Source organism: Corythoichthys intestinalis, chromosome 17 (genome assembly GCF_030265065.1).
Source record: "Corythoichthys intestinalis isolate RoL2023-P3 chromosome 17, ASM3026506v1, whole genome shotgun sequence".
Classification (NCBI taxonomy): Eukaryota; Metazoa; Chordata; class Actinopteri; order Syngnathiformes; family Syngnathidae; genus Corythoichthys; species Corythoichthys intestinalis.
This window is the reverse complement of record NC_080411.1, coordinates 36,252,399-36,278,788: the sequence shown is the minus strand read 5'-3', so window position 1 is coordinate 36,278,788 and position 26,390 is coordinate 36,252,399. Positions and strand designations below refer to the sequence as shown.

General features: G+C 39.4%; 1 protein-coding gene across 4 annotated transcripts in view; it reads left to right on the top strand.

Moving 5' to 3' along the window:
* The window catches only part of gpsm1b (G protein signaling modulator 1b), a 114,150-nt gene extending 93,515 nt beyond the window's left edge, over positions 1–20,635 (top strand). For 3 of the 4 annotated variants that reach the window (XM_057818428.1, XM_057818426.1, XM_057818427.1), the window contains exons 12-14: positions 1,391–1,538; positions 1,643–1,845; positions 14,546–20,634. In XM_057818428.1, the coding sequence (XP_057674411.1) occupies positions 1,391–1,538; positions 1,643–1,845; positions 14,546–14,752 (558 nt within the window). In that variant the 3' untranslated portion in view covers positions 14,753–20,634. Of the gene's footprint in view, positions 1–1,390; positions 1,539–1,642; positions 1,846–14,545 lie in introns of all 4 variants that reach the window. The other variant, XM_057818425.1, reaches the window with a different exon arrangement.
* The last annotated feature ends 5,755 nt before the right edge of the window (positions 20,636–26,390 follow it).

Sequence of the window (26,390 nt, the reverse complement as noted above, 5' to 3'; positions counted from 1 at the left end):
AAGCCAATCCCTCCAGTTTATTTAAAGCGAAAATACTTCGTTTTTCCAAAATCAGTTTTGTTAATTTCGTTCTATTATTATATAGTGTATGTAGAAATAACCTGTGACCCACCGTTAAATATGTTTCACACTTATTGGAGAAAAGCTAATTTTACTTGCCCATGTGGCAGAAGTTTGAAAGACATTTGGCAAACAATCAACGTAGCTAAACATTGTTTGCTAGCCGGTGTGACGTAACTAGAGGGAGACTGTTGTATGCACACATACCAGCACATACAACTAGATACACTGATCGCTAAGGGTGTAACGGTTCACGTGGATGTATTGAACCATTTCGGTTCATTACGTACCATTTCGAGTTTGTTTTATGGAATTTTTTCCACATAAAAACCAACTGTGGGAGTTTCCGCACGGACACCTAAAGTGTTGGACGCTCATGGGCCATGGCTTTACTAAGGGTGTAATGGTTCATGTAAATGTATTTAAGCATTTTGGGTTTGCATTTTAAGCCAAATGATTTTTCATTTGTCGCTGAAGAACTTTGAGACTGATTAAAAAAATATGACCATAAAAAATCAACTATGAATGAATTGGACGTCTATCGTTTTCAATGGCAGGCAATGAGTTAAGACACTCATTTGTCTACAAGAATGTGAAAATAATATAGTGTTGCTCTATTAAAGAAATGTTGCACTGAAATATTCTCAGTCTGAGATGGTTTTTGAAGATTATCAATGACAGTGCAGAAGTTTTTTTCCCCCCATTTAGAATTAGCTTGATTTCTCTTTAATAGTTGTATGGTAGGATGATTTCCTGTAGGATGATTTCCCCATTTATCAATAATTGTGTATCGCACAATATTAGACACATATTCTTGGTAAAACTGATTTTCTACAGTGTACAATGAATTAAAGCATATTGAAATTTGAGTAAGGTCAGACATACTTTTTCTGGGTTACACATTTTCCATGTGATAGGCATCTAAAAATACTTCAAAGCTTAAATCTAATCACTGTCTTATACCGTTCTTACGCTACAGGAACTTTACCCTGGAGCTTGGAACAGTTGGTGGATCATGGGATTTTTTTTGTCCAAGTTTAATTCTGAGGTCATTCGTCATTGCCGAATGAGATGATTCTTATCTGATTTAAACCTTTTAATCACACTGAAACTAACATGTGCCTGCAGCATTGGGTGAAAATGCTGCACACAAGAAAGGACACAGTCACATTGCACTAATGGTCTCTTGTGAATCCATCAAATTACTTCCCCATATTCCTCAATAGGAAAATCCTCATTACGCGTAATTATAACGGACATCCTGTTCAGTTGTCTCATCGGCAGCTTATGTTTCCTAAAATGGCTAACCTTGCTGATGCACGTGTGTTAGAAACTTGGCCGTGACCCTTCCGATGAGGACTGCTTTTTTGACCTGCTCAGCAAGTTCCAAAGCAGCCGCATGGACGACCAGCGCTGCCACCTCGATGAACCGCACGACGGCAACGGGCGAGATGGTGCCACTCTGAGTGACATGATCGGTGAGTCGTTAGCACATACTTGATCGAGAGTGGTCCAAATAAAACACCACATGCCTTGAATATGTTACTGTGAAACTGACACCTCCCTTCGTTCCTCTCCGAAGATCCCGCGATGACCACTTCTCCCCAGACAGAGGAACTGTTTGATCTGATCGCCAGCTCTCAGAGTCGCCGCCTGGACGACCAGCGCGTTAACGTGGGGAACCTTCCGGGTCTCAGAATCACACAGAACAACCTGGGACACCTAGTAGGCGAAGCAGAGCAGGAGCCCACTGACGACTTCTTCAACATGCTCATCAAGTGCCAGGTAATGGCAAGAAAGCATTGCGTTGAAATTAAGAGGTCTGGTTTGAGAATATTTCTTGAAAGGAAGGTCTGCAAGATGTGTAAAACTATTATTTGGATGCGTATTGCAGTAGCTTAGTCGTTGCACACTAATTTATTTGACACGATCAAAACTAATGAGCAGCAGGATGTTTGGAATTCACTCCTTTACTATGTCATGTAATGCGCTCATCAGTTATATTTTTCAATACTTCCTTTTTAATTATCTAAATATTGGTGCGTAATTGCAGTGTAGCTTACACATCAGTATTAGATGGTAGAACATCTGAAATACCGTAATTTCCCGAATATAACGCGCACTTTTTTTCCCCAAAATCAACTTGTAAAGGCAAGGTGCGCATTATAAACGGGTACATGGATGGAGACAGAAATATATATGTATTACATATATATGTAAACCGATTTTTTTTCATTAACACGGCCATGTTGTGTTGAAGAAACGTATGCGGCTACCCGTTGCCGACCATTACGGTACGTGACGTCACCGTTTTGTTTCGGTAATACTTCACTCTAATCGGCCGAATGATTTTGTCTGTGTTAAATTCTGCTTTTTTCACTCTTCATAAAGCACAGAATTTAGTTTCTTGAACTCATTTGAGTCGACGTTTATTGCAGCTCCGCAATTCGGACCATAACAAATGTAAGGACACACACTTCCTGTGTCCGTCAACTATATCGGTCCCTCGGGAAACTCAAACCCAAATAACAATAGTTCCTTTTGTTACTGTCGTGTTGACAGCTATGAGCTCTCACGGATTTCCAAATTACCTTCTCACTTTCATTTTACTGTATCAATCCATGGAAGAAACATTTATTCATCATGAGGAAACGAGCAAGTTATACAGCAGCCTTTAAAAGAAAAGTCACATGTTTTGTTTTCTCCTAGATTCTGGTAAGTTCGAGAAGTTGTCAAATCATATTATTACCGTAAATATTGTCAGTTTACGGTAATGTTTTGAACTACCAATGTGCTATGCTTGTGCTGTGTTTCACCAGTCAGTAAAATGACATCTCTGTATCTGTACACAAGCTCTGTTTTCTTCTAAAATTGGGGTGCGCGTTATAAACGGGTACAATAATTTTCCCTAGATTTTACAAGTAAATTTGGGGTGCGCATTATACACGGGTGCACCTTATATTCGGGAAATTACGGTAATCAATGATTTGACAAATTGAGGGGAAAAAGAAAACATCCTTCAACTCGTGTAACTATGGCCATTGTGCAGTCACACTCAAGGCTGTTATTTTTATATATTGACTGCAAATTTGAGGGAATTTGTTTTTTTGTTTTTTTAAATCCTTCTTAAATTATATATCCCCTTATGAAGAGATCCTAAATTGTGATATACAGCGGTACCTCGACATACGACGCTTTGACACACCATCTTTTCGACATCTGACGTAAAATTTGACTCGCCATTTGTTTCTCCATCCGACGTCATGCTCCAAATATGACGACATGACAGCACCGCAGACGGACGCAGGGCAAATTTTCTTGTGAGAGAAATCAACACAGGTTTCAAAAAGGTTTATACAGATGGTCAAACAAGGAAAAAGGTGACACTTCCCATTGAAATGAAGAAGCAAATTATTGAAAAATTTGAGCGTGAGGTGCGCATCCATGAACTGGCTCAAAAGTACATCTCTACAGTCCTCCTCCGACTTTGTTTTGCTATGTGTAATTGCCATTTGTAATAGTACCAGCAGTATTTATTAAGGATTATAATGTATTCTCATGGGAAAATCCTGCTCGACATACGACCAATATATATATATATATATATATATATATATATATATATATATATATATATATATATATCAGGCATGAAAATCACCCACCTTTCGGCGAAATTCGCCGTTTTGAAGTCAAAAAGGGTGACCTACGCGAATTGTGTAGATCCGAGGAGAAATTTTTTTGGGGGGGGGGGTCGTAAGTCCATCTAACTAACTAACTAACTAACTAACTAACTAACTAACTAACTAACTAACTACCGACATGTTTTATTGAAGTAGGTAAGCCTGTCGCGAGATGCAATGAGTCCATTTATCGTGAGGTAAATAAAAATGAGGGCGGTAATTTTCAAGGCTGCGTTTTATCACCGCGTGCGTGCATACATTTGTGCGTGCGTGTAGATCAGGGTCCCCAACCTTTTTTGAACCACGGACCGGTGTTATTTGGGTCTTTTTTTTTTGCGGACCGGTGTTCTGACAAATTTTGCAACCCATCAAAAATTGCAACGATGCGGTTCTGCGCATGCGCGTAACGTTAAACATAGCCGCAAAATACGCAAATGCAGCGATTCCAAAGTAAACACTACAAACTTTCTTGAAAGAAAGGAATATTAACTTACGTTTGATCATGGAAGGACTTGTAGAAAAGTTCTTCTCAGATTCATCCTGCCATGTAAGCTTCACACAACAGCTGCACACCGCGCTCACCATTAACGACTTCGCCTTGTCGTTAAACATTAATTAAGAAGCCCGCTTCACAAAGATACGATGTTGGAAATTGTAGCAAGGTTTTCAACGCTCTTGTCGTGATGTCAGGATATTCCAGAATGACTTTAATCCAGAACCTCGGTAGAGTTGTTGTCTCAAATGTACGTTTAATAAGGTCGCCGTCATTTGCGATCTCTCTGTTTATTCACAAACGGGTCACGAATCCACTCCTTCGCAGTTCGTGGGTCTTCGAGGTTGTAGGCTCGTCAGGTGCCCTTTTCGCCGTAAAAATATCCTTTTCGCCGTAAAAATATTTCCAAAGACGTCTGTTTTCCTGTTATCTTTGCTCATGTGGGGGCTAATTATTTCCGGGAACAAATGTGCTGCGCCGCGGCCTAGTAATACGCTATTATCGAGGACAAGCGCACATAGATATATTATATACACAAACAAGATGTACTGCTAGCAGTCCAATCAATGGACTTCTATGACAACATTGCAATCTATCTCGTAGTATTATATCTAGAGTAGACAGAGATATTGGTGTGTTAAGCAGGGGCACAGGGTTAATTCGGCCAGAATGCGGTCGTTATTAAATTATTTTTTCTTTGCGGCCCGGTCGCAAATACGCCACGGACCGGTACCAGTCCGCGGCCCGGCAGATAGGGACCCCTGGTGTAGATGACATATGACACTCCAGTTGTTGTGTCCAGATGTTTATTGGTCATCAACACGGCGTAGAATTACAATTTACACATACAAAATAAGGAAACACATCTATATTAAACACTGTAAACGTTAACGTTGCTACATTGACACTAATGGCGAACAAAAGACAACCTACTTTAGCTTGCATTGGCAGTCTTCTCCAAAACGCAAACTTGCGTTTAAAAGGTGACACTTAAAACATGAAAAATCACTGGTTAACAGCATTTGCAAACGAAAAAATGAAATTAAAAAAAATCTATTGATGACACCACAAGCAATGACGAAAAGTGCTTTTTGCGGAGTGTAAAGTTGTTAGCAGTTTAGCGAACGTCCTTCCAGTGAACATTTCAAAATAAAAGCACGTCACGTTCATCATATAAATAACGATTTCTGGAGTTAATTCTAAAGTATGTGGGATTAATACTATAATATGTAAATACTATAATACTGAGGAATTCAGATTCTACACTAAGAATAGGTTTAATATGACCACCCTTTTTAAAAAAGATGTCTGGCAATGAATATTGTAATTATTTTAATACTATTATGTATAGTAGCATACTATAATAATAATGCTACATTTTTGTTTTTAAAGAATTGTTTTTGAATAATGTTGGAACGGCGAAGTCAGTGTTCTGAATCTGTTTACATTCCATTTTTTCGCACTAGTAAATTCTATCAGCTAAGCCTGCACAATATATCGTTTGAACATCTCCATCGCAATGTGCGCATGCGCAATAGTCACAATGCAGGACATTCAATTGTTTTTTTTCTTCAACATTTCAACTTGTGTTTTACCTCATAAACACAGCAAGTGTGCAGATCCTGTATTAAACTGCGTTATATAATAGGGGTGTGACAAAATATCGAAATGGTGATATATCGTGATACTTTGTATCCCAAAAGGTTATCGATATGCTCCTGCCAAGAATCGAGATATCGTTTTAAAAAGGTGTCAACGTTTAATAAAAATTTTTTTTAAAAAGGAACCAACAAGTTGCCATCAAAATCTTCATTCATAATAGTGTCTCAGTTAACTCTAAGGCTGCCATCGACAGTGCTTGACGTTCAATCCATTTAGGCTGGGAACATTCGTTCATTTGAAACCAAAGCATTCGCAGACATTCTGTCCTATTTGCGGGGCATTTACAGGTCACTTGTTGTTCATTTACAGGTCATTTCCTGTTGAGTTTGAGTCCCTGCCTATTCCTTTTGGTGATTCCCAGGTCACTTCCTGTTCTGTAACTCCAAATAAACAGGAAGTGACCCATAAAATACCCCAAAATCAACAGGAAGTAACTGAAAATCAACAGGTAAATGACCTTAAATAGCCAAAAATTAACTCATTGTCTGACATTGGCTGCCACTGGCAGCCATAGACGTTCAATCCGTCGATGGATTGACGGATCCGTCCAGTTGAAATGGATTGGGACGTCTACTAGTGATAAATTCCAATTCACAGCAAAAGCTTGTTTTTCTGTTTATTAGTTGTTTTCAGAATATCCTAGAATGATTTCCTGACCAATGTACCGAAAATCGTTGTATCGCCATATCGTCAGATCATCGTTATCGAGAGCTTTGTATCGCAAATTGTATCGTATCGTGAGGTACCAAGAGGTTCCCACTCCTATTATATAAATTAAGGTCAATGGCGCCATTTTTCAGAGCATCGGAATCGGGTGAAAAGGATCGGGTTTTTATTTAAAAAAACATACATTTATGTTTTTCTGCTTCAAGCTCGTACAGCGCCACAGCTTCTCACTCTCCCTCCTGCTAGGCAAAGCGACCAAATTGTTTTTCTTAGTCAACAGTGCAGCTATTCCAAATGGAGCAATTCAAGTTTTTTTGTGAAAAATTTCTTGTTTTAATATCGCAAACGCCCCAAAAATCGCAATGATAGTTTTTTCCAATATTGTAATAAAAAAAAAAAATTAAAAATTATTAGTCGACTAATCGCAAAAATAGTCGGCTGACTAATCGGGAGAAGATTAGTCGTTTGGGACAGCCCTACCGAAACATATTTCCTCCACACCCTTCTCAACTTTTTAACCCCTGACCCATTTTCATGCCTAATATACAGTACTGTGCAAAAGTTTTAGGCAGGACACCTGCCACCTAAAATCTATCTATATATATATACGTAATTCAAGAAAAGTTTAGGGCAAGTGCCTATTTTTGGTTATTAAAAAATATATATATGTATATATATATATATATATATATATATATACAGTGCCTTGCAAAAGTATTCGGCCCCCTTGAACCTTGCAACCTTTCGCCACATTTCAGGCTTCAAACATAAAGATATAAAATTTTCATTTTTTGTCAAGAATCAACAAGTGGAACACAATCGTGAAGTGGAACAAAATTTATTGGATAATTTAAACTTTTTTAACAAATAAAAAACTGAAAAGTGGGGCGTGCAATATTATTCGGCCCCCTTGCGTTAATACTTTGTAGCGCCACCTTTTGCTCCAATTACAGCTGCAAGTCGCTTGGGGTATGTTTCTATCGGTTTTGCACATCGAGAGACTGACATTCTTGCCCATTCTTCCTTGCAAAACAGCTCGAGCTCAGTTAGGTTGGATGGAGAGTGTTTGTGAACAGCAGTCTTCAGCTCATACCACAGATTCTCGATTGGATTCAGGTCTGGACTTTGACTTGGCCATTCTAACACCTGGATTCGTTTATTTTTTAACCATTCCATTGTAGATTTGGCTTTATGTTTTGGATCATTGTCCTGTTGGAAGATAAATCTCCGTCCCAGTCTCAGGTCTTGTGCAGATACCAACAGGTTTTCTTCCAGAATGTTCCTGTATTTGGCTGCATCCATCTTCCCGTCAATTTTAACCATCTTCCCTGTCCCTGCTGAAGAAAAGCAGGCCCAAACCATGATGCTGCCACCACCATGTTTGACAGTGGGGATGGTGTGTTCAGGGTGATGAGCTGTGTTGCTTTTACGCCAAACATATCGTTTTGCATTTTGGCCAAAAAGTTCAATTTTGGTTTCATCTGACCAGAGCACCTTCTTCCACATGTTTGGTGTGTCTCCCAGGTGGCTTGTGGCAAACTTTAAACGAGACTTTTTATGGATATCTTTGAGAAATGGCTTTCTTCTTGCCACTCTTCCATAAAGGCCAGATTTGTGCAGTGTACGACTGATTGTTGTCCTATGGACAGACTCCCCAACCTCAGCTGTAGATCTCTGCAGTTCATCCAGAGTGATCATGGGCCTCTTGGCAGCATCTCTGATCAGTTTTCTCCTTGTTTGAGAAGAAAGTTTGGAAGGACGGCCGGGTCTTGGTAGATTTGCAGTGGTCTGATGCTCCTTCCATTTCAATATGATGGCTTGCAATGTGCTCCTTGAGATGTTTAAAGCTTGGGAAATCTTTTTGCATTCAAATCCGGCTTTAAACTTCTCCACAACAGTATCTCGGACCTGCCTGGTGTGTTCCTTGGTTTTCATAATGCTCTCTACACTTTAAACAGAACCCTGAGACTATCACAGAGCAGGTGCATTTATACGGAGACATGATTACACACAGGTGGATTCTATTTATCATCATCGGTCATTTAGGACAACATTGGATCATTCAGAGATCCTCACTGAACTTCTGGAGTGAGTTTGCTGCACTGAAAGTAAAGGGGCCGAATAATATTGCACGCCCCACTTTTCAGTTTTTTATGTGTTAAAAAAGTTTGAATTATCCAATAAATGTTGTTCCACTTCACGATTGAGTCCCACTTGTTGTTGATTCTTGACAAAAAAATTAAATTTCATATCTTTATGTTTGAAGCCTGAAATGCGGCGAAAGGTTGCAAGATTCAAGGGGGCCGAATACTTTTGCAAGGCACTGTATGTATACTGTAATCATTTTTATACAGTCTTGCATTGTTGGAAAATGTACAGTGGTGCCTCTGCATACGAAGTTAATTAGTCCCAGGAGCTTGTTTGTAAGTCGAAATGGTCGGATGTCGAGCAGGATTTTCCCATAAGAATACATGATAATTCCATTAATTTGTTCCACAGCCCAAAAACCAACACCAGAGATGTCCAAAGTGCGGCCCGGGGGCCAAATGCGGCCCGTGCTCAAATTTCATCCGGCCCCCAACCTCTGTCATAAGATCAATAACGTCTGGCCCGCACACAGACTGAATAAATTGGTCAGCAGTACTGCTACCAGCATACGAAGTAGCTTACACATTAAATGCTGCTCCTCATTTACCCACTAAAAGGAAGCAGCACTCTAAGCAACGTTACCCCGTGTGACGCTTGACTTCCAATTTTCTAAAATGACAACAATCAACAAAAAAAGTTGACTGCGACGGCCGCCGCTTCAAGGATAGGTGGAAATTGAACTATTTCTTCACTAAAATACACAACAACTGTGTCTGCCTCATTTGCAAAGAGACAGGCGCTGTTTTTAAAGAGTTCAATGTGAGGCTATATTACCAAACAAGACACGCTGACATGTACGACAAGATTACAGGGAAGATACGCAGCGAGAAACTGAAGCAACTTGAAGTTAGTTTAATTTCACAACAGCAATATCCTGAGAGACGAACGCCACAAAGGCTAGTTGCGAGATTCTTGAAATTATTAAATGAAAATAATAAAGCAAATGTGACACACAGAATGGCTTGCTAAAATTTGCTTGAATATATTGTTCTACGTAAAGGACGTCAGCCAAGTTCGGCCCCCCACATTCTTACCACACCAAATCTGGCCCCCTTTGCAAAAATTTGGGCCCCCCTGACCTACACTAAATCCTTAATAAATACTGCTGTTAATATTGCAAATAGCAATTACAAAGAGCAAAACAAATAAATTATGAGTAAAAATCAGAATAATAATAATATAATAATAGTAATAATAATAATACCTGTAATAATGTAATGAATCGGGTTCTAATGTGGGGGACTTTTTTTTTTGCTGTACCTGAAAACACCACGGGGCTGACGTGATAGTGAGCAAGAGAGCGCGGCTCTATTTTAATTTCTGTTTTAAAGCTGGCGTTGTGTTGCAACAAGTTGTTGGAATAAATTATTAGAAACGTGACAAAGCTGGCGATGTTACCACAATAATAATTGTCACCTTAACTTATAAAGAATGGCAAACAGAGGAGGACCTCTGGTTTGAGATCGACATTCTACGGCCTTATTGTCGACCCATATTTTGCTTATTATTGACATCTTCATTTCAATGGTAAGCGTCACCTTTTTTTTTTCTCCACCTGCACTAACCTTTTTGGATCCAGTGTTGATTCCTCTCACAAGAAAATCAGCCATGCATCCATCTTCCGGCAAAACAAAGAAACTGCGGTGCTGTCAAAAATCGTCGTATTTCGAACATGTCATCGGATGTAGAAACAAATGGCGAGTCAAATTTTACGTTGGATGTCGGAACGATGGTGTGTTGAAGCAATCGTATGTTAGGGTACCACTGTATTATGTTTTTTGTAATTTAGCAATAATGTTGTGGGTGAAAAAAGGTCCTGCAATGGCACTAAAAGCAACACTGGGTAACTTTTCAACCTTTATGAAATATTTTCATTATATTTGTGATATGTCGACTGACAATTGGTTGAATGACACCCTCTTGAGGGGGTCTGTATTGCTTTCACCGGTACTAATTAACTTTGAGGAGGGTGGCAGGAACCCTGCCACACGAAAACTAAAAATGTGCTGACTACTTTACTGCATACGTCACTTCCCCCTTTCCCCATTCATTATAAAGACAGAAGTCGATGCGAACACTTTTGTGCAAATTCTGCAAAGATGGGATAGCAACAAAAGATACAAAAAGTTTTGTCCGAGGAGTTAAAAAAGGAAGCTAGTAGGATTCTAAAGAGTAAACAGTTGTCTGGCTTTCACTCACTGGCGTGAACCCCCAACCCTACCAATCCAACTGAACTCGTCGGCGCCGATGATTTCGGGTGGGGGGCATCATGCCAGCGAGTGAACGCCTGACCAATGTTTTTCTGTATATCCTGGTAGCCTCTTTTTTTTTTTTTTCCTCCTCAGACAAAACTTTTTGTCTCTTGCTGCTCTACCGACCGTCAAATGCTACTGTTTAGCCACAACTGGATTTAGTACCTGATTACTATTCATCCTCAACAAAGCTGCTGGAAACAGAAATGTCGTTTAAATCATCTGCATTCGACCGCGATACGATAATTTTACAACACTGTGCGGATCTGCGGTGGTCCTGATGGGAAGCACATTCTTCTTTAAGGCAAAACACTACCGCTTTTGCCCACCAGTGTCGCTAAAATCGACCAGAACTGAAAAGTTACCTGTTGTAGCTTTAATGTTCTGTAGATGTTTTTTTTTTCCAAAGTTGGCCTGGGATTTTTTTCTTTTACCTCCTTTTATCAAATGCATTTAAGTATTAACAATATTCCCGACTCAGTATATTTGATTTAGTGGTTCACAAAGATCTGTTTAAAAAAATATATATACACTCACCGGCCACTTTATTAGGTACACCTGTCCAACTGCTCGTTAACACTTAATTTCTAATCAGCCAATCACATGGCGGCAACTCAGGGCATTTAGGCATGTAGACATGGTTTAAGACAATCTCCTGCAGTTCAAACCGAGCATCAGTATGTGGAAGAAAGGTGATTTGAGTAATTTTGAACGTGGCTTGGTTGTTGGTGCCAGAAGGGCTGGTCTGAGTATTTAAAAAACTGCTGATCTACTGGGATTTTCACGCACAACCATCTCTAGGGTTTACAGAGAATGGTCCGAAAAAGAAAAAATATCCAGTGAGCGGCAGTTCTGTGGGCGGAAATGCCTTGTTCATGCCAGAGGTCAGAGGAGAATGGCCAGACTGGTTCGAGCTGATAGAAAGGCAACGGTGACTCAAATAACCACCCGTTACAACCAAGGTAGGCAGAAGAGCATCTCTGAATGCACAGTACGCCGAACTTTGAGGCTGATGGGCTACAGCAGCAGAAGACCACGCCGGGTGCCACTCCTTTAAGCTAAGAACAGGAAACTGAGGCTACAATTTGCACAAACTCATCGTAATTGGACAATAGAAGATTGGGAAAATGTTGAATGGTCTGATGGGTCTCGATTTCTGCTGCGACATTCGGATGGTAGGGTCAGAATTTGGCGTCAACAACATGAAACCATGTATCCATCCTGCCTTGTATCAACAGTTCAGGCTGGTGGTGTAATGGTGTGGGGAATATTTTTTTGGCACTCTTTGGGCCCCTTGGTACCAATTGAGCATCGTTGGAACGCCACAGCCTACCTGAGTATTGTTGCTGACCGTGTCCATCCCTTTATGACCACAATGTACCCATGGTTTCTTGAACATGACAATGAGTTCACTGTACTCAAATGTTCCCACAGTCACCAGATGTCAACACAATAGAGCATCTTTGGAATGTGCAGCCGACAAATCTGCTCCAACTGTGTGATGCCATCATGTCAATATGGACCAAACTCTCTGAGGAATGCTTCCAGCACCTTGTTGAATCTATGCCACGAAGAATTGAGGCAGTTCTGAAGGCAAAAGCGGGTCCAAGCTGTTACTTGCATGGTGTACCTAATAAAGCGGCCGTTGAGTGTGTATGTGTGTATATATATATATATATATATATATATATATATATATATATATATATATATATATATATATAGACATACAGTGCTGGCCAACAGTAGCTGTACCCCATCAATTCTGTTAGATAATGCTCAATTTCTCCCAGAAAATGACTGCAATTACAAATGCTTAGAAAGCAATATCTTCATTTATTTTGCTTGCAAGGAAAAAACACAAAAGAGATTGGGGGAAAAAAATTAAATCATTATCATTTTATACAAAACTCCAAAAATGGACCGGACAAAGTATTGGCAAACTTTGAAAAATCGTGATGCTTTTCTTATTTGTGTAATTAACAGCAACTGTTACTTACCTGTGGTACATAACAGGTTGTGGCAATTACTAAATCACACTTGCAGCCAGTTAAAATGGGTTAAAGTTGACTCAACTCTGTCCTGTGTCCTTGTGTGTACCAAATTGAGCATGGAGAAAAGAAAGAAGACCAAAAGAACTGTCTGAGTATTTGAGAAGCAAAACTGTGAGCAAGCATGGGCAATCTCAAGGCTACAAGTCCATCTCCAAAGACCTGAATGTTCCTGTGTCTATTTCGCGCTGTGTCATCAATAAGTGTAAAGCACATGGCACTGTGGCCAACCTCCCTAGATGTGGACGGAAAGGAAAAATTGACGAGAGATTTCAACGAAAGATTGTGCAGATGGTGGATAAAGAACCTCACTAACATCCAAACAAGTTCAAGCTGTCCTGCTGTCCGAGGGTACTACAGTGTCAACCCGTACTATCCGTAGGCGTCTGAATGAAAATGGACTCCATGGTGGGATACCCAAGAAGAGCCCACTTCTGACCCAGAGACATAAAAAAGCCAGGCTGGAGTTCGCCAAAACTTACCTGAGAAAGCCAAAAATGTCTTGGAAGAATGTTCTCTGGTCAGATGAGACAAAAGTAGAGCTTTTTGGGAAAAGGCGTCAACATAGAGTTTACAGGAGAAAAAAAAACGACGCCGTCAAAGAAAACGCGGTCCCCACAGTCAAACATGGCAGAGGTTCCCTGATGTTTTGGGGTTGTTTTGCTGCCTCTGGCACTGGACTGCTTGACCGGGTGCATGGCATTATGAAGTCTGACGACTACCAACACCAGTATGAGAAAGCTGGGTCTCCCTCAGAGGTCATGGGTCTTCCAGCAGGACAATGACCCAAAAGACACTTCAAAAAGCACTAGAAAATGGTTTGAGAGAAAGCACTGGAGACTTCTAAAGTGGCCAGCAATGAGTCCAGACCTGAATCCCCTAGAACACCTGTGGAGAGATCTGAAAATGGCAGTTTGGAGAAGGCACCCTTCAAATATCAGAGACCTGGAGCAGTTGGCCAGAGAAGAATGGTCTAAAATTCCAGCAGAGCATTGTAAGAAACTCATTGATGGATACTGGTTTTTGTCTAAAAGTTGTGCTGCCGAGTATTAGACTGATTGTGCCAATACTTTTGTCCAGTCCATTTTTGGAGTTTTGTGTAAAATGATAATTTAATTTTTTCCTTCTCTTTTGTGTTTTTTTCATTGCAAGCAAAATAAATGGAGATATTACTCCCAAATCATTTGTAATTGCAATCATTTTCTGGGAGAAATTGGGCAATATCTGACAGAATTGCAGGGATGCCAATACTTTTGGCCAGCAGTGTACCATGAAAATTTCAAACCTGCCCATCATTTCTAAGTGGAAGAATATGCAATATCGCAGGGTGTTCAAAAAAATACATATTTTCCTCACTGTACATATATGTAATTTTAAGACAAATAGTATTAACAAATAGTGATTAACATACAACTACTAAAGAATAATGAATTACAAAGTCGCTCATTATAGGATTACCATATGTCGTATTATTTAATCCCACACCTAATCAAAATACATAGTAAATGTTAATTTTGTGTGTGACTGCAGTCCTCTCGTATCGATGACCAGCGGTGTTCCCCACCCGAAGCGGGACCTCACGCCCCCACGGTTCCCGACGAGGATTTTTTCAGTTTAATCCAGCGAGTGCAGGCCAAGCGCATGGATGAGCAGCGAGTCCACCTGTCCAATGATGAGCAGGACAGCCCAGAAGAGGAATCTCCTGATCCCGAGCCACCTGGCGGGTTCCCTAGCTAGGGACGCAGTTGATACGGGGAACCCCGAAATGATCACGAACACGCATTAAGACGCGCTGCTCGGAAGCAAAAATGTCCTCGTGGAACAGGTGGTGTCATTTTACTCATATGTGTAAATATATTGGGGAAACGTTGCATTTTTTGCACGATTATGAGATTTCTATTTGACTGCAGTCTGTTTTAACTCTTTCTATGCCATTGACGATGATAGACATCCAATCATGTGGCTCTTAAAAACTAAAAACGCTTTTGAGGTTATCTCTAGTTGAGATCCAATCCATTAAAAGTGGGAGGGCTTGGCAGCGAATGAACAAACGTTCATTTGCTGCCAGCCCTCCCACTTCTAATGGATTGGACGTCTATCACCATCAACGGCATTCAGTCAGTAACGAACATACTGTAACGTGAACTCAAATCTAAAGCCTTAATCAGCATTTTTTGGTTTCCCAGACTCAAGATTGTATTTATAGAAGCACACCAACTATTTGGGAGTCATTTGAATTCTAGAGCTCCATGATTTTGCACTGAAATCTAGAAGATGATTTTTAGGGAAATGAGTTACACATTTGATCAATTGCTTTGTACATTGTTATTTTTTTTTTTCCCAGTGTTGCACCGATACCGTTTTTAGGATCCCGATACCGATTTCAACATCCAGCTTTGTGGTATCAGCCGATACTGTACTGATACCAGGCTTAGTACTAAATTATTGAGTACTCACTTGAACATAAAGTAATTGCTATCTTGGCTTGGTCAAACATTCTTAACTAATTATATGCCATTGATGGCGCTAGACATGGATGTCTACATGTGATGAACTCATATAAAATAACAGCAGAAGAATGACCGGACGCCACACAATTGGACATTTCTCCTTTTTTTACCACCGTGGGCGTAGCTGGCGGCCATCTTCGGTTGGGCAACCGGTGGTTTGAAACTAAATCTCGAAAATTACATGTTCCGCAGGATCGGCACGATATTTCTAAGTACGGTATTTTTTGGACTATAAGTCGCACCAGCCAAAAAATGCGCAATGAAGAAGAAAACCTATATGTCACATTTTGAGGGGAAATTTATTTGATAAAATCAAACACCAAGAACAGACATTTAATCTTGGAAGGCAATTTAGTAGAGAGTAGAGAACAACAGGCTCAAGTGTACAGTATGCTAACATTGCTATTAAGAGTTATTCGGATAACTATTGCATAAAGAACATACTAACAAGGGTGTAGTTTTGGTCTAATAATTAGTAGGGACGATAAAGCAGCATAACCTGCATGTGCACTTTTTGCTGGGGACGAGACGTTAATAAGACCAAACAGATAGATTTGTTACGAATATGAACCAAATTAATTGATAGGCTCAGGGCTGTTAAGACTTGCAGGGGCCCAGAGACAAGAGACCATTATAGGGCCCCCCCACCCCTGCCACCAGCTTGTCACGACAACATACGCAGTACTTTTAACGCTTTGCAAGCAATGACAGTGTAAATTTTCAAATGATTTAATTTCAGATGAACAGTTAAATTTAACGGACAGTAATTTTAAGGGGCAAAATATAAACAATTTCCATCTATTGTCCTATGTAGGCGACAGTACAATACAACTGAGAGTGCTATTCCTGCCTACTAAGCAACTAAACAATATAACTAAACATCCTGTGACTGCCCCCTCCACATCCCTAGGGTTATCAAGCCCTCAAACAGTTATGCGCCTAGATTTTTTGATAGCAAAGTCGTTTATAACATCGATGAAATCCACTTTTTGAGCAAGCTCACGCTCAGTGGAGAGCATGGCTAGGTTGTTAAGCCTGCCCTGTTATATAGTGGAGCGTAGGTAGTTTATTTTTATTTTACTGAAGGCTCGCTCATCTCCAGCTACAGTCACTGGCAAAGACAAGAAAATGCCTAGCAGTGTGCTGTCTGTAAATGGGGGTCTCCAGGGTAAAACGGACAAATTGAAAATAGTTTGGGGGCTTAGTGTGCCATGAAACTGCTATGGCAGCATAGACATATTCATCACACATTCAAACACAACAGTTCTTTTGGCTTAAAATACAGCAGTTTATTTTAAAGAGGGGTTCAAGAGCAGAAACTGCTTTTTTAGCCTTGTCTGTTTTCTGCCATATATGTATGTTACTTACAGTATATTATCCATATACTGTAGTTATTATAATACTATACTATAACTTATTACATGACCATATTAGACCAAAACGTCACAAAAATCATTGAACTGAGACCAGAATCACCCGCACAAAGAGCATGAGCGCCCTCCAGTAGATAAAAAAAGTTACTTCTGATTGGTATAATGGAGTCATGTGGTTAGGGTTCCGACGTCTCATTGGTGAAACTGAGAGGGCTACTGTCAGCATCTCTGGCAAAATGGTAAATGGTGTTATACAAATAAAGTCTATATCTAGAATAAAGATGAAAAATGTATAGACTTTAGTGTAGCCCAAAGTGGAGTAAGAGTAGTGTTTCTTCACAAATCTACCCAAGCAAAAGTAAAAAGTACTGCGTGGTACAACTACTCTAAGAAGTACATTTTTCTCAAAAAGTTACTCAAGTAAATGAAACTTAGTAAATGTAACACATTACTACCCACCTCTGGTTTTCGCCAATGTTGAAACCGAGGCTTTGAGCACCCTCTTGAGGTTTAGTGTGAAAATAACGTGACATTATCAGATAACGTGTTAAAAATTTCACACATAAGTCGCTCCAGAGTACAAGTCGCACCCCCGGCCAAGCTATTGGGGAGGGGGACGCGATTTAGTCCGGAAAATATGGTACTCTTCAATAATGATGACGTCATTACAGTGCTGTATTGGTGCAACACTCGTTTGTTTTTTTGGGCAGCATTGCAGATTAATAGTTAGCACTTCTGCGCCTCTGAGGTTTGGGATTTAAATCTTGCCTCTGTACTTCCTGTGAAAGGTTTGCGTGAGCTTCCTCCCACATTCTTAAAACATGCACATCAGGTCCATTTGAAGAGTAAATCGTGCGAATAGTTTTGTCTATATGAGCCCTGTGATGGATTGGCTATTTTGTTTTGTCAAAAACAAGCATATGTGCGAATATAAATGCCAAATCTCATTCCGATGGATTTCAGGCAAAGGACTGCTTGAATTATTGCTGCTTTAAGCATCCATACAAGACTGGTGGCACTGATGTTCAGTGACTATATTGCTGTAGTTAATACTATGCAGTGATGAAATTTGCAAGCACATGCTTGATGCAACGCATCAAACTGTGAGCAAATACTTGTTGTACAGTACAGTATGATTGGAAAGTGTTATCCAGGCCACAGTTAATGCCAATTATATACTGCGCCCATGTGGTCAAAGCCCTCAATTACCTCTGCAATTTCATGTATTGGGATTATTCCTGTCTAAACTACCCATCCACAGGAATAGGACAGTATTGTACTGTACAGTGCAGTGAACTTCAAGTTGACCCATCCTGAAGCTCTGGATGTTTTTTTAATTACTCAAAAAAGGGCTGTGAGAATTTTGCTGGGGAAGCTCCTTGTATTTAAGGTAGAAACTGTTCAAGATGGTTTTAATCCTTTATAGGGCAAGTGACTATTTTTGGTAATTAAAAAGAAATGCAACTCCATAAAAACCTGCTGTCCACCTACATGGACAGCACATTTTGCGTCATTTAAGATACAGTATTAGGATTTGGCATACAAGTGTGACCTCAAAGGTTCTCAATTGCACTGACCAGTTTTTTTGTTTTTTTTTTCGTTGCATGAGTTTTTTTTTTTTTTTCATCCAATTTTTGCCATCCGGTTTCAAATCTGCCATCAAATTGTTTCTGTATTCTTTAGTTTTCATACAATCGGCATTTTTTATATTCTAATATTATTGGTATTTTACACAGATTCTTTTAGTGGAAGCTATAAGCCCACTTTGTTTCTGAAAACATTTCTTTGGAATCATTTAACATTGCACCAAAAAAAAAATGAAATCGATGTTGGAATAAAAACAACTACAGTTTACAGAAAAAAAAAAAAATTAAGGTCAGATTCAAATTCAGCACCCTGAAATTACGTATTAACTAGTGTATTGACCAGTGTTATCTAAATTACTATTTTGATTTTTAGGTATTTTTTAATTAAGAAATGTTATTCAAAATTGAATAACATGCTTTATTTTTTTGGTTTTGTTTATTCATAGTATTCATCTACTTGCCTTTCGATAAAAATGATAGACGTCCAATTCACTTAAACCGGGAAGTCTTGCTGCGAATGCTCATGTTTGTGTCCCATTGATGGTGCTAGACGTCCGATCCAATTTCCTTGGGAGGTGCAAACGTTGGACGTCAGGCGCTGTCATTGGCAGCCAATGAATGCCCTATAAAGGCTTAAACAGTGGAAGTTTAATGGTACGAATACATACTTTAATGTATACAAAAGTGGTGCGTACCTCATTTTTGTACCTCAAACTATGACTCTGAAGAGATAAAAAAGTATATATATATTGGGAGCTGCAGTTTTTGTGATTTTACTTGCGTACGCTTCAATTTGTGACTGCCATAATTTGTATATGTACAGTATATAAATATATTTTGTATTTATGTTCCAATTGGAGGTTGCAAGTAAGTTGGCCATGATTTTAATAAAATGTTAGAGGTTTATCGTGGATATGTGTTCATTTTCCACTGAATGCAGTGTTTGCTAGGAAAAAAACAAAAGGCCTAACAAAACTAGCTTTTTTGTGTTGGAATGTGAACAATTCACACAAATAGTTGAATTCACGCTCATGGGTTTTGTTTACACGGCTTAATTTTTTTTCAGTGGTTTTGTCCCATTATATTTTAGCCTAATAAGTTACCTGACACCATTTTAGCGAATTAGATTTGAGCTAGAGCACTCCTCATTGGTCGAGTTTTGTATTTATAAGGAGATTACAGTTGTTATAGTAGAGTCCAAAACACACGCTTACTCACTGGCCGGTATTGTCAAATTTTGCACCCCATCAGAAATTGCTACTTTCCGGTTTTGCGCATGCGCGTAATGTTAAAAATTGCCACAAATGCAGCAGTTCCATAGTAAACACTACAAACTTTCTTTCAAGAAAGGAATATTACGTTTGATCATGGACATGTAGAAAAGTTCTCCTCAGACACATCTAGGGTTGCCACCTTTCAGAAATAGAAATAAGGGACGCCCCCCATGCGCCCAAAGCCTTATGGGCGAAAAAAAAAAGGGGGCATCCTTAAAACTCCTAAAATGCATAGAAATGTATCTATTTTTAGATGAGAAAACTGTATTGTGCACTATGTGGGCATGGCAGTTTCCTTGCAGCAGACTTTTTTTTTTTTCTGCAGGTTAGTGAAAACGAAGTTAAGAATATCGTAATTAACATTTGTGTTGTCGGCACTGAATCCAGTCACGTGACCCATTGACAAGCCAAATTTCTTAAGGGAATGTTCGAGGAAAGCTAACTTCCAGCAGCTGACTCGTCTGCATTCTCTATGAAGTCCATCATTTTGTTGGTGACCCCAGACTCTGGACTGAAGTACTGGACAGCAAGGGGAAACATCTTCCTGCTCAATTTATTCGAGTCATCAGTCTGTATCGAGAATAGGATGGGTGATGTCAAGATCTTGAGCACGCCACCCACTGCCTTTGGACCCAGGACTTGTTTCAACAGTGTCTCTTGCTTTGTTCTCCCCAAAGTCATTTTCTTCACCATTTTGGAATCGCATAAAATCATCTGATTGAGCATGTGTCCACAGTCAGCACTATTGTAGCTCTAGCCACGTTTTACTGTGTGCTATACCTGTGTCACCTCAGCTGCAGTTATTTAGAGGGTAGGAGTGTGATGATGTCAAATTATTGCTTTAATTTTGGTATCACTATAAATCAATCAATAGATAGTATATATTTGCAGTAAGACTATGTTTATTTGCTGTTAATCTATTAGGAATAATTCCAAATGAGGATCATTAGTTAGCATAACAGAATAAGATGTCCTTTATGAGTACATAAATTCATTCCATAAATTCATTCCATATTGATTGATAAGAAATGCATGTTTAAAAAAAATAAAAACATTCCTGAAAATAATCAACCATAGTTGCAACTGAAATAGCCTAGCTATGCTCCCATCAATGCATGATGTATGAAGGTAAATATAAATATAGCCTATATGTTATCCATATACAAGAGCATAATAACATACCAAATCAAGCTCGGGATGTTTCAGGTACAAAGAATTGTGACGAAGGCTCTTCTATGATCTTATATTCCGTTTGTGGAGGTCCCCTGCAGCATGCTGTTTTACACCCCCGTGAGACAGTGCAAAAACTTTCCTGCCTGCCTTGCAGTTCGCTTTATAATCATCATCAGTGACTCTATCGAGCCACGGGTTACCCGAGTCTTCCCACTCCATCTATTTTTAGGAGACTTTTCCTCTTTTGAGGATGAGGTAGGGTGTCCTTAGCGTCTGGTGTTGAAGACATCTTTGTTTTGAAAATGCGCGGGGCGGTGCACTGTGCAGAGCGAGCGATGTAACTAGGCAACGAACCCGGAAGATGAGCGCAGTGCAGGGCAGACAGCAGCGGGCAGGCAGATAACTATCTTGCTGTCTTTAATATCTCCTGCTGTTTTTGTTCATTAATGTTGGCTCAGTGTTGTGTTCACTCATGAGCGCAGGTGTGTGTTTGTCTGTGCCAGACGTGCATGGGCTGGGCGCGCCGCCGGAGCCGCGGGGTCGCCCCATGGGACATTTGTGAAATACGGAATAAACTGCGTTCCGTATTTGAACTTTTAATTCCCAATTACGGAACGATTCCGTATTTCAAGGGACGGGTGGCAAGCCTAGACACATCCTGCCATGTTAGCTGCACACAACTGCACGCCGCTCTCTCATTGTTAACGTCTTTGCTGTGTCGTTAAGTATCAATTTACGCCATTTTGGTGTTTGTCGTGTGGCCAGTTTCGTTGCACATGCATGTTTATGATCTAACTTGTTTTTTTAGCACCTTTGGATAAAATTGAGAGTCCTACTGAATGCAAAAGAGGGGCTTATTCACCGCCACAAAAGCTTTGAGAGAGAAATATGATAAGGGTGCAAAATTTGACAGAACACCGGTAAGCCTGTGTTCATTCCAGGCTCATTTTGTGAAACGTGTCAGGTGCTGCTTGGTAAGTTTTGCTTTCTTGTCTTGGCTATATATGCCATGTTACTTTAGCGTTTCAAGGTCTGTGCTGAGTGATCATTGCACACTAAAGTGACTTGTAGCGTTAGCATAGCAGTCGTGTTAGCATTAGCATTTAGCGCGGTGACCAGGGGTGAAAGTGGCTAGAATTTCTTGCCGGAACTCCCCGACGTGAATGTCGCCAGAAATTTTATTATTTTTTTATGTATGTATTTTAATTTTTTGGGAGGTGGGGTCAAACCTCCTAAAACTACTGAAATGCAAAGAAAACTGTTTTGGCACAGTTATTTCTATAACACATGCAAAAACTGATTTTCCTTCAAAATTTATTTTTTCAATGATTTGCAAAATAATGGTTAGCAAAAACAGCAATAACCCAACCTCTAACTCCTAATTTTTATTTTCCCTCATTTTCTCACATACTAAATGCCAAATCTCAATTTTAACTACTTAAGAACATGGATGTATATTAAAATTGAAGTTAATGTAAACATTTGCTTAGGGCTTTTTTTTTTTTTTAATAATAAAGATATAAGTAACATACATTCACAAAAATAAGTACAAACGACTCATATTATGCAGAGTGAAATGGAATAGATTTTGAAGACCGCGCAAACTTTTTTTTAAATCATAAGGAAATTAATAAATAGCGTAACATAAATGAACAAATATAAGTCCAAAGTGCACATTGACACTAAGATGTTCTAAACTTACCCATCAGAGCAAATAAAACTAAATATGATAAATAAACCTCAACTCTTTCCTTGCTTTTAAAGATTTGATCCATTTAGCCCTTTTTTTTATCGCATCAATTCAACAAACTTTTTTTTTTTTTCCCCGCTGTTCCAGAAAACATGCATATTTGAACCAAATGGAACTATCTCTGCTGATCACATGTCAGAATGTCAGCCAATTGAAGAAAACATGCATATTTGAACCAACCAGAGCTAACTATCTCTGCTGATCACATGTCAGAATGTCAGCTAAATGAACGGATAAACGAGTCCAGGCGTTTTGCTTTGCATTCGCGCATTGACTTGACTCATCATCGTCAGACTCGGATAACTGCAGCAAATGGGGAAACCTCCATACCGTCTGTGGAATAAAATAAATAATAAATATAGGTGGAAATAGATTACGCTACACAAGCACTTAATTATGCTTGTCGTTAACACTTGTGTATGTAAATCTGATGTTGGTAGATCGCTTTCTTCTTGGAGATGAAATGCATGTGTGGCAGCTTAGCTTTTTTTAAAAAAAAAAAATATTTTTTGACATTTGCTGTCATATTTTTGGAATCAAAGCGGAACCGGAACAGCATTCCGGCCCTGAATCTTATACCGGAACTGCGTTCCTGACCGTTCTGGCCCATTTTCACTCCTGGCGGTGACTGTGTGTCTTCCTAAACTCTTGGAAAACATTTTACATACAGTTCGTGGTGTCCAGGTGAGTTTAATTAATTGCAAATAATGTGCTGCTTTCCTGCTGAGTGTGTGTTATCATCATGACTATGGTGACTCTACAGTTATGTGCTCTTCTGTCACGTTCATGCGAAATTGTTGGAAACCTTTATTTATTCATGGACTAAAACTTTTGAAGTTTATAGACGAAAACATTTTGAGAATTGTGGACTAAAAATAGACAACATTTGAGTTTTCGTTGGCTAAAAGTAGATGAAGAAAAACACAATTTGAAATGACTCAAATATGGCCGAGCCTAACAAATATTTTCGTCCAAAAGACTACGGCGAAAAATAAAAATGGCTGCCAAAAACGACATTGCACAGCAGTTATGCTTATTGACCTTTACATTTATCATTATTAAAGCAGCCAGGGGAGCATCACAATACTGTAAGCCGTAATATGTTAAATTCACGACCGCATATATCGGTATCGGATTTTTGGTGTTAATATCGGTTACTGGCTAAAATGTTATTATCTTACAACGCATTTTCAATACTACATAAAGAATCCAAAATGTTATTTTTTCATTGACCTAGTTATTGTCCATTGGTGGTTATTGCCCCCCCCCACACACACACACACACCAAAAGAAAAAACTTTGAATTTTAACAAAATTAATAAAAACTGATCCAAAATATACAGGAAGTGGCCAAGGACTGGCTCAAAAAGTGTTGTTTTAGTCAACGATGACGAAAAAAAAAAAAATCTACAGGACTGTCTCAGATAATTAGAATATTGTGATAAAGTTCTTTACTTTCTGTAATGCAATTAAAAAAACAAAAATGTCATACATTCTGGATTCATTACACATCAACTGAACTATTTCAAGCCTTTTATTATTTTAATATTGCTGAATTTGGCTTACAGCTTAAGAAAACTCAAAAATCCTATCTCAAAATATTAGAATATCATGAAAAAGTATACAAGTAGGCTATTCAACTAATCACCTGAATCATCTAATTAACTCGAAACACCTGCGAGGGTTTCCTGAGCCTTAAAAACACTCAGCTTGGTTCAGTAAACTAAATCACAAGTATGGGGAAGACTGCTGATCTGACTGCTGTCCAGAGGACCATCATTGATACCCTCCATCAGGAGGGTAAGACACAAAAAGAAATTTCTCAAAGAGCAGGCTGTTCACAGAGTGCAGTTTCAAAGCATATCCACAAAAAGTCTGTTGGAAGGGAAAAATGTGGCCGGAAACGCTGCACAACCAAGAGAGATGACCGCAGCCTTAACAAAATTGTGAAGAAGAGCCGCTTCCAGAATTTGGGGGAGCTTCAAAGACAGTGGGCTGAAGCTGGAGTCCAGGTATCAAAAGCCACAGTTCACAGACGTGTCCGGGAAATGGGCTACAATAGCCGTATTCCCATGGTCAAGCCACTTCTGAACTCAAGACAACGGAAGAAGCGTCTGACTTGGGCTATGGAGAAGAAGCACTGGACAGTTGCAGAGTGGTCCAAAGTCCTCTTTTCAGACGAAAGCAAGTTTTGCATTTCATTTGGAAGTCAAGGCGCCAGAGTCTGGAGAAAGGCTGGAGAGGAGCAAAATCCAAGTTGCTTGAAATCCAGTGTGAAGTTCCCACAGTCAGCAATGGTTTGGGGAGCCATGTCAGCTGCTGGTGTTGGTCCACTGTGTTTCATCAAGTCCAGAGTAAATGCAACTGTGTACCAAGAGATTTTAGAGCACTACATGCTTCCATCTGCTGAAAAGCTCTATGGAGATGAGGATTTCATTTTCCAGCATGATCTGGCACCTGCCCACAGTGCCAAAACCACCAGTAACTGGTGCACTGACCATGGCATCACTGTCCTTGATTGGCCTGCTAATTCCCCTGACCTGAACCCCATCGAGAATTTGTGGGGTATAGTTAAGAAGAAGATGAAAGACACCAGACCTACAAATGCAAATGAGCTGAAGGCCGCTATCGAAGCATCCTGGGCATCAATAACACCTCAGCAATGCCACAGGCTGATTGCCTCCATGCCACGCCGGATTGATGCAGTAATCCGTGCAAAAGGATTCCCAACCAAGTACTGAGTGCATCAATGGACATTTTCAAATGTTTGATTTAGTTTTGCTGTTATAAAATTATTTTTTTACTTGGTCTGAGGAAGTATTCTAATTTTTTGATATAGGATTTTTGAGGTTTCTTAAGCTGTAAGCCAAAATCAGCAATATTCAAATAATAAAAGGCTTGAAATAGTTCAGTTGATGTGTAATGAATCCAGAATGTATGACATTTTTGTTTTTTTTAATTGCATTACAGAGAGTAAAGAACTTTATCACAATATTCTAATTTCCTGAGACAGTCCTGTATACTGTATATATAAAACTTTTTGTTGTTGTTGTTGTTGATGACTTCATGATGACGAGCTAAACGTGTCGTAGGGAGACTCAAACATAACGAGATGGATGCCAGTTGTCATCTGACGAGACGAGAACAAGATACAAAATTGGCCATAGTTTCCGTCATAAGTTCACAATGTATGATGTTTTCTTAGTGTATATGTAGTTATCACGCATCTTATCAGTGTTTGCTCGTGTCATTTATTTTTTGATGTGCTGCACCACAAGTGTGTGTGCCCATTTCAGGCCCCTTTTGTGAAACACGTTTCAGGTGCTACTTGGTAAGTTTTGTTTTCTTATCTCAGCTATGCCATGTTGCTTAAGCCTTTTATATGTACTGTATGTGCTGATTGATCACACACTAAACTAACTTGTAGTGCTAGCATTGCGTCCGCATTAGCATAGTGTTTGCGTTACCATTAGCATTTAGCGCGGTGACTCCAAACTTTTTACATACGGTTCGCAGTGTCCAGGTGAGTTTTATTAATTGCAAATAATTCCCTGTTATCCTGCTGCGTGTGTATTATCATCATGAAGATCTTGATGTCCTTGAAGACTCTACAATTCATTCGATATTGTAGAAAAACCTTTTATTCATGTATTTATTCATGGACTAACACGTTTGAAGTTTATAGACGGAAACATTTTGAGAATTGTCG